The sequence below is a fragment of the Myxocyprinus asiaticus genome, chromosome 27 (assembly GCF_019703515.2).
Source record: "Myxocyprinus asiaticus isolate MX2 ecotype Aquarium Trade chromosome 27, UBuf_Myxa_2, whole genome shotgun sequence".
Taxonomy (NCBI): domain Eukaryota; kingdom Metazoa; phylum Chordata; class Actinopteri; order Cypriniformes; family Catostomidae; genus Myxocyprinus; species Myxocyprinus asiaticus.
Genome location: NC_059370.1, coordinates 41,282,854 through 41,301,146, shown reverse-complemented (window position 1 = coordinate 41,301,146; position 18,293 = coordinate 41,282,854). Strand labels below are relative to the sequence as shown.

The 18,293-nt window shown below is 33.4% G+C and overlaps 1 protein-coding gene across 1 annotated transcript; it reads right to left on the bottom strand.

Moving 5' to 3' along the window:
• Positions 1 to 368: 368 nt before the first annotated feature.
• Positions 369 to 16,076, bottom strand: LOC127417558 (magnesium transporter protein 1). The gene is made up of 10 exons (XM_051657558.1): positions 15,931 to 16,076; positions 15,256 to 15,425; positions 12,527 to 12,644; positions 12,217 to 12,357; positions 11,521 to 11,661; positions 9,390 to 9,479; positions 8,622 to 8,685; positions 8,368 to 8,442; positions 8,186 to 8,276; positions 369 to 1,103 (listed from the first exon to the last, which is right to left on the bottom strand). The coding sequence occupies exons 1-10, from the start codon at positions 16,009 to 16,011 to the stop codon at positions 1,088 to 1,090; spliced, it is 987 nt and encodes a 328-aa protein (XP_051513518.1). The 5' UTR covers positions 16,012 to 16,076; the 3' UTR covers positions 369 to 1,087.
• Positions 16,077 to 18,293: the final 2,217 nt, after the last annotated feature.

Here is an 18,293-nt window from a genome sequence, read left to right as displayed (position 1 = left end):
AAAAAATCTTTTTATTTAAATTATATTCATCAAGAGCAATTTCTAGGCTATGAAATAATAGTGCAGAGCATAACTAGAAAGAAATATAAGATACAGGCCTGGAAATCCTAATTTTAAAATTCCATGATTGTCGGAACCCTGTTTTCATTACTGTATTACAGCAATGAAAATCTAATGAGAATCAGTAATGAGAATACTGGTAATTAGAATTACAAACAAACTCAAACAAAACATCCAGATGCATTATAACAATTACGGCTTTGGTTACAGCTTTATGTCAAATATGATTTCTTATATTATTTTGGAAAGAAATATGACACGTTTTTGTGAGATTCACCCAAACATAGTCAATACTCGGAGCGCTTCCATTTGTGGATCATCTGATATATGCTGGAAACAACAAAAGTAAGCTCTGACTGAAATCACCAGTTTCAAAACTGAATGACTCACACGTTGAGAAAGATTCAAATGTCTACATACAATTAGCTGATGTCAAAAGAAATTAAATGCAACAAGGAATCAAGGCACTTTTAATGGCAGACATCATCACCTGAGGCAGAACAAGAGCAAACACAGAACTGCTCTGCTTGTTTAAGACACACACCCTGAGCTTTCCCTCGAGCTGACACTGAACCACCTCACACACCAGACTGCTTAACTTCGACTTTGGAACACTTGATATGCACATTTATGAGGTAGAATTGAAAATACCTTGCTTGCCTTTGTGCATCTCCAAATCTAATTATTGTAACTGAACCGATTTCTTTATAAAATGTTATATTATATATTTGATTTGATTACAATTTAAACCTCATCAGTAAGCAGTGCAATATCAGCTTCAATATAACCTGTGTGTTTTCAAACTTATCCTATACCAGTCAAGATAAAGAATTCTCAAACATAAACTTTCATGAAAAACTTTAAAATGTAATCAGGGCTTGTTATTGACCATTTAGAAAAATAAAATAAAAAACAGAAAAAAAGGCACATACAGGGTGAAACAGATGTTTACCAAATCAATCACTCATTTTAACATCAAGGCACTTTAAACATCAGTATTTGCCATGGATCCTCCAAAGATCTTCATTTAACTAATCAGAAAACTGTACAAGAAGAGAAATGGTTTAGAGAAGTGAAAGTTAAAATGCAATATATGTTTATATATACACTATCATATAATATATACAGTACATAACATAACACAAAACACATAACAAAACACGCATAACAATACTACACAGTATAAAAACACAAAACACAACACAAAACAACAACAAAAAACAAATAACAAAACACAACAATAAAACAAAACAAATAACAACATAAACCACAAAACACAACACACAACATAACAAAACACATAATAAAACAAAAGAAAAACAAAACAAATAACAAAACACATTACATAACATAAAACACATAAACACAACCCAACATAACAAAACACATGACAAAAGAAAAACAAAACAAAAAACAATACAAATAAAATAACACATAACGACAAAACAAAACATAACACAAAATATAACATAACAATAAAACACATAACATATAACAAAACACATAACATAACAAAACACATAACAAAACATATAACAAAACATATAACACGTAACACATAACATAACATAAAACACATAACATAAAACAAAACACATAACATAAAACAACACATAACATAAAACAACACATAACAAAACACATAACACAACAAAACAAAACACATAACAACACATAACATAAAAAACAAAACACATAATATAACAAAACACATAACATAACAAAACACATAACAAAACACATAACATAACAAAACACATAACAAAACATATAACAAAACATATAACACGTAACACATAACATAACATAAAACACATAACATAAAACAAAACACATAACATAAAACAACACATAACATAAAACAACACATAACAAAACACATAACACAACAAAACAAAACACATAACAACACATAACATAAAAAACAAAACACATAATATAACAAAACACATAACATAACAAAACAAAACACAACATAAAACAACACATAACATAACATAACATAACAAAACACATAACATAACAAAACAAAACACATAACATAACAAAACAAAACACAACATAAAACAACACATAACATAACATAACATAACAAAACACATAACATAACAAAACAAAACACATAACATAACACAACAAAACAAAACACATAACACATAACATAAAACAAACAAAACACATAACATAAAACAAAACACACATAACATATAACAAAACAAAACACATAACATATAACATAACAAAACACATAAAACAAAACACATAACATAAAACAAAACAAAACAGATAACATAACACAACACATAACATAAAACAAAACACATAACATAAAACAAAACACAAAACAAAACACATAACATAACACAACAAAACACATAACATAACACAACAAAACAAAACACATAACATAACACATAAAACACATAACATAAAAAACAAAACACATAATATAACAAAACACATAACATATAACAAAACAAAACAACATATAACAAAACAAAACAAAACATATAACAAAACAAAACACATAACATAACAAAAAAAAAACAAAACATAAAACACATAACACATAAAATAAAACACATAACATAACAAAAAACAAAACAAAACATATAACATAAAACAAAACACAAAACATAACATAAAACAAAACACATAACAACAAAACACATAACATAAAACAAAACACATAACATAACACAACAAAACACATAACATAACACAACAAAACACAAAACATAACATAACACAAAACAAAACACATAACATAAAACACATAACATAACAAAACAAAACAAAACACATAACATAACACAACAAAACACATAACAAAACATATAACAAAACATATAACACATAACACATAACATAACATAAAACACATAACATAACAAAACAAAACACATAACATAAACACATAACAAAACACATAACATACAACAAAACACATAACATAACATAACACATAACAAAACACATAACATAAAACACATAACATAACAAAACAAAACAAAACACATAACAAAACATATAACAAAACATATAACACATAACACATAACATAACATAAAACACATAACATAACAAAACAAAACACATAACATAAAACACATAACAAAACAAAACAAAACACACATAACATAACATAACAAAACAAAACACATAACATAAAACAACACATAACAAAACACATAACAAAACACATAACACATAACATAACAAAACAAAACACATAACATAACACATAACATAACAAAACAAAACACATAACATAACACAACAAAACACATAACATATAACAAAACAAAACACATAACATAATAAAACAAAACAAAACACATAACATAAAACATAACACATAAAACAAAACAACACATAACACAACAAAACACATAACAAAACATATAACAAAACATATAACACATAACACATAACATAACATAAAACACATAACATAACAAAACAAAACACATAACATAAAACACATAACAAAACAAAACAAAACACACATAACATAACAAAACAAAACACATAACATAAAACAACACATAACAAAACACATAACAAAACACATAACAAAACAAAACACATAACATAACAAAACAAAACACATAACACACATAACATAACAAAACAAAACACATAACATAACACAACAAAACACATAACATAACACAACAAAACAAAACACATAACATATAACAAAACAAAACACATAACATAAACATAACACATAAAACAAAACACAACACATAACATAACACAACACATAACAAAACACATAACATATAACAAAACAAAACACATAACATAACAAAACAAAACACATAACATAAAACAAAACACATAACATAAAACAAAACACATAACATAAAACAAAACAAAACACATAACAGAACAAAACACATAACATAACACAACACATAACAAAACACATAACATAAAAAACAAAACACATAACATAACACAACACATAACAAAACACATAACATAAAAAACAAAACACATAACATAAAACAAAACACATAACATAAAACACAACACATAACATAACACAACAAAACAAAACACATAACATATAACAAAACAAAACAAAACACATAACATATAACAAAACAAAACAAAACACATAACATAAAACATAACACATAACATAAAACAAAACACATAACAAAACACATAAAACACATAACATAAAAAACAAAACACATAACATAACACAACACATAACATAACACAACAAAACACATAACATAAAACAAAACACATAACATAAAACAAAACACATAACATAAAACAAAACACATAACATAAAACACAACACATAACATAACACAACAAAACAAAACACATAACATAACATAACAAAACACATAACATAAAACAACACATAACATAAAACATAACACATAACATAACATAACACAACACATAAAACACATAACATAAAACAAAACACATAATATAACATAACACATAACAAAACACATAACATGACAAAACAAAACAAAACACATAACAAAACACATAACATAACAAAACAAAACACATAACAAAACAAATAACAAAACAAAACACATAACATAACACAACACATAACATAACACAACACATAACATAACACAACAAAACACATAACATAACACAACAAAACACATAACATAACACAACAAAACACATAACATAACACAACAAAACACATAACATAACACATAACAAAACACATAACATAACAAAACACATAACATATAACAAAACACATAAAAAACAAAACACATAATATAACAAAACACATAACATATAACAAAACAAAACAAAACATATAACAAAACAAAACACATAACAAAACACATAACATAACAAAACAAAACACATAACATAACACAACACATAACATAACACAACAAAACACATAACATAACAACAAAACAAAACACATAACATAACACATAACAAAACACATAATATAACAAAACAAAACACATAACATAACACAACACATAACATAACACAACAAAACACATAACATAACAACAAAACAAAACACATAACATAACACATAACAAAACACATAACATAAAAAACAAAACACATAACATAACACATAACATAACAAAACAAAACACATAACATATAACAAAACAAAACACATAAAACAAAACACATAACATATAACAAAACAAAACACATAACATAACAACACATAACATAAAACAAAACACATAACATAAAACAAAACACATAACATAAAACAAAACACAAAACATAACATAACACAAAACAAAACACATAACATAACACAACAAAACACAACAAAACACATAACATAACACAACAAAACAAAACACATAACATAAAAAACAAAACACATAACATAAAACAACACATAACATAAAACAACACATAACATAAAACAACACATAACAAAACACATAACACAACAAAACAAAACACATAACAACACATAACATAAAAAACAAAACACATAACAACACATAACATAAAAAACAAAACACATAATATAACAAAACACATAACATAAAACAAAACACAACATAAAACAACACATAACATAACATAACATAACAAAACACATAACATAACATAACAAAACACATAACATAACAAAACAAAACACAACATAAAACAACACATAACATAACATAACATAACAAAACACATAACATAACAAAACAAAACACATAACATAACACAACAAAACAAAACACATAACACATAACATAAAAAAACAAAACACATAACATAAAACAAAACACACATAACATATAACATAACAAAACACATAACATATAACATAACAAAACACATAAAACAAAACACATAACATATAACAAAACAAAACAGATAACATAACACAACACATAACATAAAACAAAACACATAACATAAAACAAAACACAAAACAAAACACATAACATAACACAACAAAACAAAACACATAACATAACACATAAAACACATAACATAAAAAACAAAACACATAATATAACAAAACACATAACATATAACAAAACAAAACACAACATATAACAAAACAAAACAAAACATATAACAAAACAAAACACATAACATAACAAAAAAAACAAAACATAACAAAACACATAACACATAAAATAAAACACATAACATAACAAAAAACAAAACAAAACATATAACATAAAACAAAACACAAAACATAACATAAAACAAAACACATAACAACAAAACACATAACATAAAACAAAACACATAACATAAAACAAAACACATAACATAAAACAAAACACAAAACACATAACATAACACAACAAAACACAACAAAACACATAACATAACACAACAAAACAAAACACATAACATAACACATAACATAAAAAACAAAACACATAACATAAAAAACAAAACACATAACATAACACAACAAAACAAAACACATAACATAACACATAACATAACACAACAAAACACAACAAAACACAACAAAACACATAACATAACACAACAAAACACAACAAAACACATAACATAACACAACAAAACAAAACACATAACATAACACATAACATAAAAAACAAAACACATAACATTAAAAACAAAACACATAACATAACACAACAAAACAAAACACATAACATAACACATAACATAAAAAACAAAACACATAACATAACATAACACATAACATAAAAAACAAAACACATAACATTAAAAACAAAACACATAACATAACACAACACATAACATAAAACAACACATAACAAAACACAACACATAACATTAAAAACAAAACACATAACATAACACAACAAAACAAAACACATAACATAACACATAACATAAAAAACAAAACACATAACATTAAAAACAAAACACATAACATAAAACAACACATAACATAAAACAACACATAACAAAACACATAACATAACAAAACAAAACACATAACATAACACAACAAAACAAAACACATAACAACACATAACATAAAAAACAAAACACATAATATAACAAAACAAAACAAAACACATAACATAACACAAAACACACATAACATATAACATAACAAAACACATAACATAACACAAAACACATAACATAAAACAAAACACATAACATAAAACAAAACACATAACACAAAACAAAACACATAACATAACACAACAAAACACAACAAAACACATAACATAACACAACAAAACAAAACACATAACAACAAAACACATAACATAACAAAACAAACACATAACATAAAACAAAACACATAACATAACATAACACATAACATAACATAAAAAACACATAACATAACATAACACATAACATAACATAACACATAACATAACATAACACATCAAAACACATAAAATATAAAAACACATAAAATATAACATAACAAAACACATAAAATATTACATAGCATAAAACACATAACATAAAACGCATAACATAACATAACAAAACACATAAAATATAACAACATAACAAAACACATAACATAAAATATAACAAAACACATAACATAACACATAACATAACACATAACATAACACACAACATAACATAACAACAAATAACAACACATAACAAAAGAAAAACAAAACAAAAAACAATACAAATAACAAAAGAGAAACACATAACATATAAAACTTAAAACACATTAAAAAAAAAGAAAACACATAACATATCGTAACATAACATAAAACACATAACAAAACATAAGCTATGCTGTTATGTTATGTATATACGCAGTGGGTCCAAAAGTCTGAGACCACACTGAAAATCAAGGATATTTGTTTCATTTAAACTTGGATTTAGAGTTTTAGGATTTTAAGTTCAGGAAGTTTTAGGGAAGTTTATTTTTCTGCACTATTTACAGTAGCTAACTAAGCATTTGTAAGCAAATTTGTGACATTGTCCATGTTAACCCCTTTGCACAAAAGGTCAATATCTTTTTACTCAAATTGTTATGATGAAAATATAATTGTAAATAGTGAAACATTTTGTATTAAATTAGAAAAATGCAAAATAGAAACAATTTCACTTGACATATCAGACTTTTGGGCCCCACTGTATGCATTTATACACTAAGTAAATCAAGTTGTTTAATTATGTCTAATGATGTTACCTGTAAGGATATCCGTGATATTTGGCCCTAAAGACGGACAACAGCCAACTGAAGAACAGCACCACCAGTCCAATTCCTGCCATACACATGACTAGAGAGAAAACATGAGACATGAAACCTGTTCTGATGCCACCAGGTATTTATAAACTATGAAGTAGGCTACACATCCTTTGACAGCATACTTTTCCTTTTTCCAATGTCCAGGTCAGAGGTCGCGGCCTCGTGAAGCAGCACCATTCCTAAAGTCACCGCCGCATCTGAATCAGAGCTCAGGAACACGAGCGTGATGGGTTCAGTGACTGACATGTAAAAAACGTAGCATTGGGTCTCATTCAAGAACCATGTGTTAAACCAACATAGTTGAAATTGTGACTGGTTAGGATTAAAACTGAGATTAACATAGAAGAGATCCCGTTTGATTAGATGTGAAGGATACTGAACAGCAGGACTATGTGCGTCTCCGCCACATATTGAGCTTGACTGCTGCCATGGATGTAACTCTGGAAAACAAAAACTAAAATTTGACCACAGATTCTCATTTGACATGGACAATGAAAATGAAAGCTTGAACTTACAGACCCCAAGAAATAAATTTTTTGCAGCCTTTAGTTTATTTCTATTAGCTGTGAGTAGGGACTAAAAATTCAATGTTTTTTATTTCAGTTTCTTATGAGCAGAAACTATATTTTCAGGATAGAAATCATAACAAGCATAGTATACAGTAGCCTATATAAAGTAATATCTTTTCAATATATATATATATATATATATATATATATATATATATATATATATATATATATATATATTGCCCAAAATATTTCATTTATTCATTTCGCCATCTATAACCAATTTAACGCCACATTTTGCGGGCTGAATGATTTTGTATTTTTTAACATGTTTTTTAAACTAGCGGGTGCTTATGTTCTACTAAAAAGAGAGACACTGCATCTGGGATTTTATTCAGTTTAGACTCTTGTTCTCTATTCTATAAATCAATATTAATAACTATATACTGAATAATCGGTTATCAGTCTTTTCCACCACCTTAGTTATCGGTATAGGCAAAATCCAATAACGATCGACCGCTATCATCAACACAAGAAACAAAACTGTGCTCGACAAGCCATTTCATGGGGTCTTAAAGATGTAAAACAAAGCAAATGAAACGGATAACCCACATGAGGTAAAGATTAAGACTCACCACTTGGCCACTGTTTGGATTCTTGTGAGCGTATGGAGGTCCTCGAATGTGATTCCACATTTGACCCGATGTCATGATCAAAACAAAACACTAGAGAGAGAGAGAGAGAGAGAGAGAGAGAGAGAGAGAGAGAGAGAGAGAGAGAGAGAGAGAGAGAGAGAGAGAACTTTAATGACAGACTCACAATTGTTAATGTTAACTAGATTTTCTAAACTAGCCACCACATTTGTGAGTGATTGCCAGGGCGTTGCTAAGTGGTTTTTAAGATGTTCTGAGTGGTTATTAGCATGTTGCTATGCAGTTGCTGAAGTGTTCTGAATGGTTGCTAGTAGGGGTGTGCAGCAAAGCCATTATCTGTATTTGTATCTGTTCATATGACAAAGTGATCTGTTTCTGTCTCTGTATTCGGATAGAACCGGGTGTGGGCGGGGCTTAAACCGGAAGTGCTTCAAAACTAAATGAAACGCCCATTTTTAAAGTCTTAACCAGATAATTACCTTAAATCGCTGATGTGGATATAAATGTGGTCAAATTTAAGAGACAGATAGACGAGCTCTGACATGAAATCATCACTTCAGGTCAGGAATTTAACATCACGCTCAGGTTTAGACTATAATTAAATACACAGGATTCACGTGTGAATCGTGTGACACAAGAAGTGGAACATGTATATGATGTCGGATCTTAGTTAATGTTACACTCGATAAGCTCCATATGCGCACAATTAGCAGAGACCGCAAATGGAGTCGAGACCTTGCCCATCCGATCTGAAAATACACAGTGTGCGCATTTTCATTCATACGGTTTGCACTTTAGAAATATTGGCTGCACAGATTCATAAATTCGTTGTAATTTTGTATATGTTTTTTTAAAATGCCACTTTATCCTTTTGCCTCTTGGATAATCAGTCAAACTAATACTTTTTATATTATTCTGATAAATCCGTTATTCATTTTGAAGGCATTATTCGAGCCTTTCCGAATAAGGTATTCAGCGTCGGGCACATCCCTAGTTGCTAGGGTGTTGCGTACTGACCCAAGTCAAAAGAACCCACTCCAAAGTCTCTATGATATTCTAGTGTATAGGGATGGGAATTATAGAGAATTTAATTCCTGTTTCGATTCCTCTTATTGATTCCAACTCCTTATCGGTCTCATTAATGATTCTTACTTTTGTAGAAGAAATATTTGGAGATAAGAAATGCATTTTTATTGCAGGTAATGCCCTCAATAGTCTGTTTTGCCAACTCATGAGATCATTTCAGATTTCAATTACATTTTCAGTAACCGTTCTGATTGCAGTGTTTTTGATTAACTGAAAAGAACCAGCTCATAAGGATTTTTTGTTCAGGAACCACAAACTCTGTTCGCGCTATACGTTTCACGCTGTAGATTTAAAAGAACTGGCTCATTAGAGTAATTAATTCTGAAATCGGACTACTCTGGTTGTGCCGAGTGTTTTGTGGTAAAGATAAAAAATATATTGGCTCATAAGAGTCATCTGTTTGAGAATCTGACTATTCTGGTCACACGGTTCATTAAAAAGAACCAGCTCATAACTTGTTCGGGACTCAGACTATTCTGATCTCGCTTTGTGTTTCGTGTTATAAATTCAAAAGAACTGGCTCATGAGTCATTCATTCGGAAATCGGACTACTCTAGTCATGCTGTTTGCTTTGCACTGAATAGTCAAAAGTACCAGCTCAAAAGAGTCATCTCTGGCCATGCTGTGTGTTCTGCACTGTAGATTCAGAAGAACCGGCTCAGAAGAGTCATCTGTTCTGGAATCACACTACTCTGGTCCCGCTTTGTACTTTGCACTCCGAAGAGTAATTCGTTCGGAAATTGGACTCTGCACTGTAGATTCAGCAGAGGGGCAACGCAACTGAATAGCACAGCAGCGTTTTAGTACAGTGTTCCATACGCACTGGTGGAAAAATGCTCATTCAAAAACCGTTAACGAAATTAATACAGTTCTGCAATTTTTTTTTAAACTGGAACTGGTTCCAAATTTGAACCATTTCTCATTTTCAAAACCTACCGGTGTCTAGATATGGATCGGGTTAACCATAACCCTACATACTATGCTAAAAGTATGTCTGCATAATAAATGATAAAACTCAAGTACCCACCAGTGCAGAGAAAGCCCAGACGTTCTTATTGAAGAGGAACTCCAGGTTATTGCGGCGCAGGTAAGCCAGACTGCCAATGACTGCCAGTAGCAAACCCAACATCAACGGCCCGGCATAGTTAGGAGGTCTGATCACCCGGATCTGGATGACACAACAGCATGTTACAGACAGAATGATGTGACCGTTCAGAATAGCGGTCATATTTTAAAGAATAAAACAGGGTGGGGGCCTGGGTAGCTCAGCGAGTAAAGATGCTGACTACCACACCTGGAGTCACGAGTTCAAATCCAGGGCGTGCTGAGTGACTACAGCCAGGTCTCCTAAGCAACCAAATTGGCCCAGTTGCTAGGGAGGGTAGAGTCACATGGGGTAACCTCCTTGTGGTCGCCATAATGTCTAGTTCTCGCTCTCGGTAGGGTGCGTGGTGAGTTGTGCGTGGATGCCGCGGAGAATAGTGTGAAGCCTCCACAAGCGCTACGTCTCCGTGGTAACGCGCTCAACAAGCCACGTGATAAGATGCACGGATTGACGGTCTCAGACTCGGAGGCAACTGAGATTCGTCCTCCACCACCCGTATTGAGGTGAGTCACTACGCCACCACGAGGACTTAGAGCACATTGGGAACATTCCAAATAAAAAAATAAAATAAAAAAAGCAGGGCATGTTTTTTTGTTTTTTTAATAGAAACAGGCTTACATGGACATCTGTTCGGTCAGCCACCCATCGAGCGAGCTGCTCAGCTGCAAAGCCTCGAACCTGCAGCTCATACGTGTCTGCTCGTTTGGGTTTGCCTTTAGCCGGAAAGTTGATGAATGTTGGAGCCGAGTTCATGTTGAGCTGTGGGGAAGATATCAATATAAGGAAATATAAACAATTTGCATACTTTGAGCTCTCTTTTTGTTGTCATTACAGAATAATGATTCATTTACAAAACAACGCAATACCAGTGATGATGTAAAAAGGTGGCTGCCAAAGGTAAAATGTCAAGTAAATGCAGAATGTTTACCATCTGAAAAACATCTGAGCCTTCATCAAAATCCACCATTGCAAAGAAAATTCTGTTAGTAAATGCACTCGAATATCGCCAAGAGTTCGCAAGAATCTGGTATTCCTCATCCGCCTGTCTGAAAACAAAACCAAAACACATACAATAACTTTATACAAACAAATGGTTATATTTAATGCAATTGAACACTTATGTTCTGTTGAGAATTACTTCATGTTCTTTTTGTTTGGAGCCCCACAGACACTGATGATGTCCGTGAAAAAAAAATAGAGGTAGACCGATATATTGGTTTTACCGATTAATTGGTGCCGATAGTTTGGAACTATCCGTTACCACCAACAATCTATGCCGATAGATTTTTTTATTCCAATGTGTTCCTCTGTGGCCAGCCCTGGAGGAGTCTACAGTCAGAACGGCTTGGTCATACAGTATAGCAGCGGCCTTTACAGGTGAAATAAAAACAATCACAAGCTGGGTTTCCATCCATGTATTTTTATGCACATTTTGATATACTGTATAAAAACTGCTGGATGGAAACACCAAGTTGCGAATATAATTTATTAGGAATACAAGACGCGCATAAAGAGTCATGTGACTGGACTAATCAGCGGACCAATCATTGTATATGAAATGTTGCTCTGGTCATCCTGAAATAACAGTGTCTAGAAAATCCAAAGCTTGCAAAAAAGTCTGCAGAGCAAATAAGTCGAATACAAACTTGAACTGTATGGAAGAGAAGGTTTATTGACACTTTTGAAAAATATCTTATAGATCCACACGGCAAAGATATAAGGAAGGAGGCATGCACACACATAGTGCTCCCAGAACTGTGTGACATGCTATCGCTCCCAAACATGAGACAAAGTTCTTTACAGTGTTTTGTCTGTGTTGTAAACAGCAAGTATTTTTATTAATAAAAGAGTCACAGTGGCTACAATTTCTCCAGAAGTGACGGTTTTGCTCTTTTGAACACAGAGGATTGAAATGTGGCTTTATTTGCATGTTTTTACAACATTATGGTTTGTGCATTTTTATGGTTTTTCGCATAAATTAAATTTGCTGCTTGGATGGAAAAATACTGATACATCGTGGGGATTTCATCACTGACAATATTCATCCATATTTTCATACTCACTTCAATGCATATTTTATTTAATTTTTTTAGCTAATCAAGTGTACTAAATTGAACCGAAGGCATGCAAAGTAAAATGCAATTATATGAAACGTGCCCCGTCAGCACATGCATCGTGTCTCCAACTTAACATCTTGTAAATAATAATAAAACAACCTCATCTGGGGAATATATAGGCTATAAAAGCTTAATTTGGTAAATACTCAAAAACAGAGCATTGCAGGGGGCCTGGGTAGCTCAGCGAGTATTGACGCTGACTACCACACCTGGAGTCGCAAGTTCGAATCGAGGGTGTGCTGAGTGACTCCAGCCAGGTCTCCTAAGCAACCAAATTGGCCCGGTTGCTAGAGAGGGTAGAGTCACATGGGGTAACCTCCTCGTGGTCAATATTAGTGGTTCTCGCTCTCAATGGGGCGCGTGTTTAGTTGTGCGTGGATAGCGGAGGGTAGCATGAGCCTCCACATGCGGAGTCTCTGTTGTGTCATGCACAGCGAGCCACGTGATAAGAAGCGCAGATTGACTGTCTCAGAAGCGGAGCCAACTGAGACTTGTCCTCCGCCACCCGGATTTAGGGGAGTAACCGCGCCACCACGAGGACCTACTAAGTAGTGGGAATTGAGCATTCCAAATTGGGAGAAAAGGGGATAAAAAAATACAAATAAATAATAAAAACAGAGCATTGTAACGAAGCCAAGTCTCTGAAATTTCAAAATAAGAGCCCCCGTTGAATTTCGGGCTTGTTCATAATCCCGCATTATCCACCAAATTTAATTTTTTTCTGGTTATTATTGGGATATTTTGGTTGCACAATATACTGCATCTAGGCCTGTAATAGATGCAAAAATTCTTTAAATCGATAAAAAAAATAAAAAATAAAAAAATAACTATCAGCCAATTAATCCATGTAGGTATAGCTGTAGGGCGGTGATCTCTAAATGGAGGCAGAATCTCCAAAATAGGGTGTGGTTTCTTCAGAAGGGGGTTGCACCAACTCCAAAAGGGGGTGACACCTCAACAGACAGTTAAGGTTAGGGAAAGGGTTAGGTAAGGGGTTCCCTGTATCTTTGCTGTCGATTTGGAGCTCCTGCCCCGTTTTGGAGCTGTTTGCAGGTATACCCTTCTCGATTAATCGTTACCTTCCTTTTCCACCACCTTAGTTAATGGTATCTGCAAAATCAGTCAACCTCAATTGAGGTAAAACCTTAATTTTACCTTCAAAATTGTTTGAAGATGTTCATTTGACCTAATCAAAACCATTTAAACAGATATTATTGACACTTTAACTAAAGTTTGCATGCAGTTTTCAGAAAGGTTTTCCAGGATAATGTACTTTCTGTTTGGGGTTAATTTGACAGCAAATAACACATTGTTAAGAAAAAATAAATCCATAAACTGGCAGGAGCATACTTCTACATAGTGTACATAAATTAGAACACCAGAGCATGTGAAAAATCATGGTAATTATTCATGTTTAAATCATTTTTTAAATGCACAGAATTTGTATCTAGATATTTTTTTAATGCTGGATGTTTCATGCATATTTTCAAGTTCTAATCAAATTTGGAAACCTGACACTTCAAATGAAAGCATATTTTACCTGCAGACAGCACACTGTCTCTGTTGCTGTAGTGCTGTGAACATGATGATGACGGAGTAGTTGCGTGGAGGAGCTCTGATCAGCCTCCTGAACTTCTCTCCATTCAGTCTGATGACTGCACGCTTACTGGCCCATTCCATCATCTGAGTGACCTTCTCTGACAACAGAGCCTGAAAATACAACATCAATTAATCATTTAGCTATGCTTTTTTAAAAGTGAGTAAAAAGCAGTGTTTCCCAAACTTTGTTTGTACCAAAATAGCCCCATCTGAGGTTTTTGATAACAGGCACGATGACATTAGTTCATGTACCAACCTGTGTGAGGTTTGATCCAACAACCTTTCAGTTAACAAGCCCAGAACCCACCCCCCCCCCACCTATCAAACGCACAGCTTACAGCTTTAGCTTCTGATCAATATAACCACATCCTATTGTATAAGACTAGTTTTCAGATCATAAAAAACAATATGCAGACATCAATGCACATCTATAAAGTCACTAATAAATACACAAGCAGGAAGCTCGGGTTAGTTTGCATACTAGACCAAATGTGTCAGTTCATTATACATGATATAGAGCTGAATTTACTCTGGTTGAGATCATTCGAATAACTTGAGCTCTGTTTATATGAGGGATAGAAAGAACGTAATAATGGCAAAATTAAAACCCACTGACCTCCTTCTTTTTCTGTGCATTTGACGGCGTGCCGTGAAAAATAACAGCGAGGAAAACAACTATCAAAAGTTTAGAAAACATTTCTGAAGCTCCCAATGCGACCACGGCTGTCCTACAGTAACTCCTGTAAGCTTCCTATTGGTGGAACACAGCGATGCGGAAGACTGAGCCGCGTCGGGCAGTATTTCAAAATAAAAGTCTTAAAGCGCTTTAGTCACTGTTTCAAAATAAAAGTCTTAAAGCGCTTTAGTGACTATTTCAAAATAAAATCATAAATGAGTGTTTAATTGGCCATCTTGACTTGTTAAAAGATGCTTCCATTACTCACAGAAATACAGCTACATCAGCTAGACACAGATTAACAAGAATGAAGTGTTTACAGAATAGCATGAACACAAACAATATGAATACAAATAAATACAGATAGTTGTTATAGGGTTATTATCAGAATCAGAATCAGAATGAGCTTTATTGCCAAGTATGCTTACACATACAAGGAATTTATCTTGGTGACAGGAGCTTCCAGTGTACAACCATACAAAAACAGCAGCAAGACATAGATAATAATAAAAAATAAAAAATAAAAAATAATTATACACACACGTACAGACACACACACACATACATACACACATACACATGGGTAGTGCAAATCTAATACAATCTGTTATGTACAGTGTAAAAACAAATCTGTTATGTACAGTGCAAATGTTTTTTTTTTTTTTTTTTTTCTCAGAGGAATGAAATAGCAGAAGAGGCTGGATGTGTTGGATAAATATAAGAAAGTAAACTGTGTATTGCACATAGTTATTGCTCAATGGGGCAATTTAACTGTTCATGAGATGGATAGCCTGAGGGGAAAAAACTGTTCCTGTGCCTGACGGTTCTGGTGCTCAGAGCTCTGAGCTGTCGGCCAGAAGGCAACAGTTCAAAAAGGTAGTTGGCAGGGTGAGTGGGGTCCAGAGTGATTTTTCCAGCCTTTTTCCTCACTCTGGAAGTGTATAGTTCTTGAAGGGGGGGCAGGGGGCAACCAATAATCCTCTCAGCAGTCCGAACTGTCCTTTGTAGTCTTCTGATGTCTGATTTCGTAGCTGAAACAAACCAGAGAGTTATTGAAGTGCAGAGGACAGACTCAATGACTGCTAAGTCGAACTGGATCAGCAGTGCCTGTGGCGGGTTGAATTTCCTCAGCTGGCGAAGGAAGTACAACCTGTGCTGGGCCTTTTTCATAATGGAGTCAATGTGGGTCTCCCAATTCAGGTCCTGTGAGATGGTAGTGCCCAGGAACCTGAATGACTCCACTGCTGCCACAGTGCTGTTTAGAATGGTGAGGGGGGTCAGTGTTGGGGTGTTCCTCCTAAAGTTCACAATCATCTCCACCGTTTTGAGCGTGTTCAGCTCAAGGTTGTTTTGACTGCACCAGACAGCCAGCTGTTCAACCTCCCTTCTGTATGCAGACTCATCGTCATCTCAGAAGAGACAGATGACAGTGGTGTCATCTGCAAACTTCAGGAGCTTGACAGAGGGGTCCTTGGCGATGCAATCATTGGTGTAGAGGGAGAAAAGTAGTGGGGAGAGTACACATCCCTGGGGGGCACCAGTGCTGATTGTACAGGTGCTGGAAGTGAGTTTCCCCTGTCTCACAAGCTGCTGCTTGTCCGACAGAAAGCTGGTAATCCACTGACAGATAGACAAGGGAACAGAGAGTTGGTATAATTTATTCTGGAGTATAGCTGGGATGATGGTGTTGAAAGCCGAACTGAAGTCCACAAAAAGGATCCTTGCATATGTCCCTGGTCTGTCCAGATGTTGCAGGATATGATGCAATCCCATGTTGACTGCATCATCCACAGACCTGTTTGCTCGATAAGCAAATTGAAAGGGATCTAGAAAGGGTCCAGTGATGTTCTTCAGGTGGGCCAACACCAGTCTCTCAAATGATTTCATGACCACAGACGTCAGGGAGACAGGTCTGTTGTTATTAAGTCCTGTGATTTTTGGTTTCTTTGGGATGGAGATGATAGTAGATCGTTTGAAGCAGCATGGGACTTCACACTGCTCCAGTGATCTATTGAAGATCTGTGTGAAGATGGTGGCCAGCTGGTTAGCATAGGATCTAAGACATGCAGGTGAAATGCCATCTGGGCCCTGTGCTTTCCTTATCCTTTGTTTTTGAAAGACATGGCTCACATCATCATCACAGATCTTAAGTACAGTTTGAGTAGCAGGAGGGGGGAGGAGGGGGGTTGCAGGAGGTGTTGGAGTTTGTGTGAAGTGAAGGTCAGAGTGGCTGTGGGGTGTGAGATTGGGCCTTTCAAATCTGCAGTAGAACACATTCAAGTCGTCAGCCAGTTGTTGGTCCA

What these genes read in the sequence shown, in the direction of transcription:
- LOC127417558 (XM_051657558.1), bottom strand. Translation starts at nt 16,011, where the DNA reads ATGTTTTCTAAACTTTTGATAGTTGTTTTCCTCGCTGTTATTTTTCAC. An exon ending in GCTCAGATGTTTTTCAGATG is followed by an intron (nt 12,358 to 12,526) that starts GTAAACATTCTG and finishes TCTTCCCCACAG; the next exon opens with CTCAACATGAACTCGGCTCC. An exon ending in GGACATTGGAAAAAGGAAAA is followed by an intron (nt 8,277 to 8,367) that starts GTATGCTGTCAA and finishes TTTTCTCTCTAG; the next exon opens with TCATGTGTATGGCAGGAATT.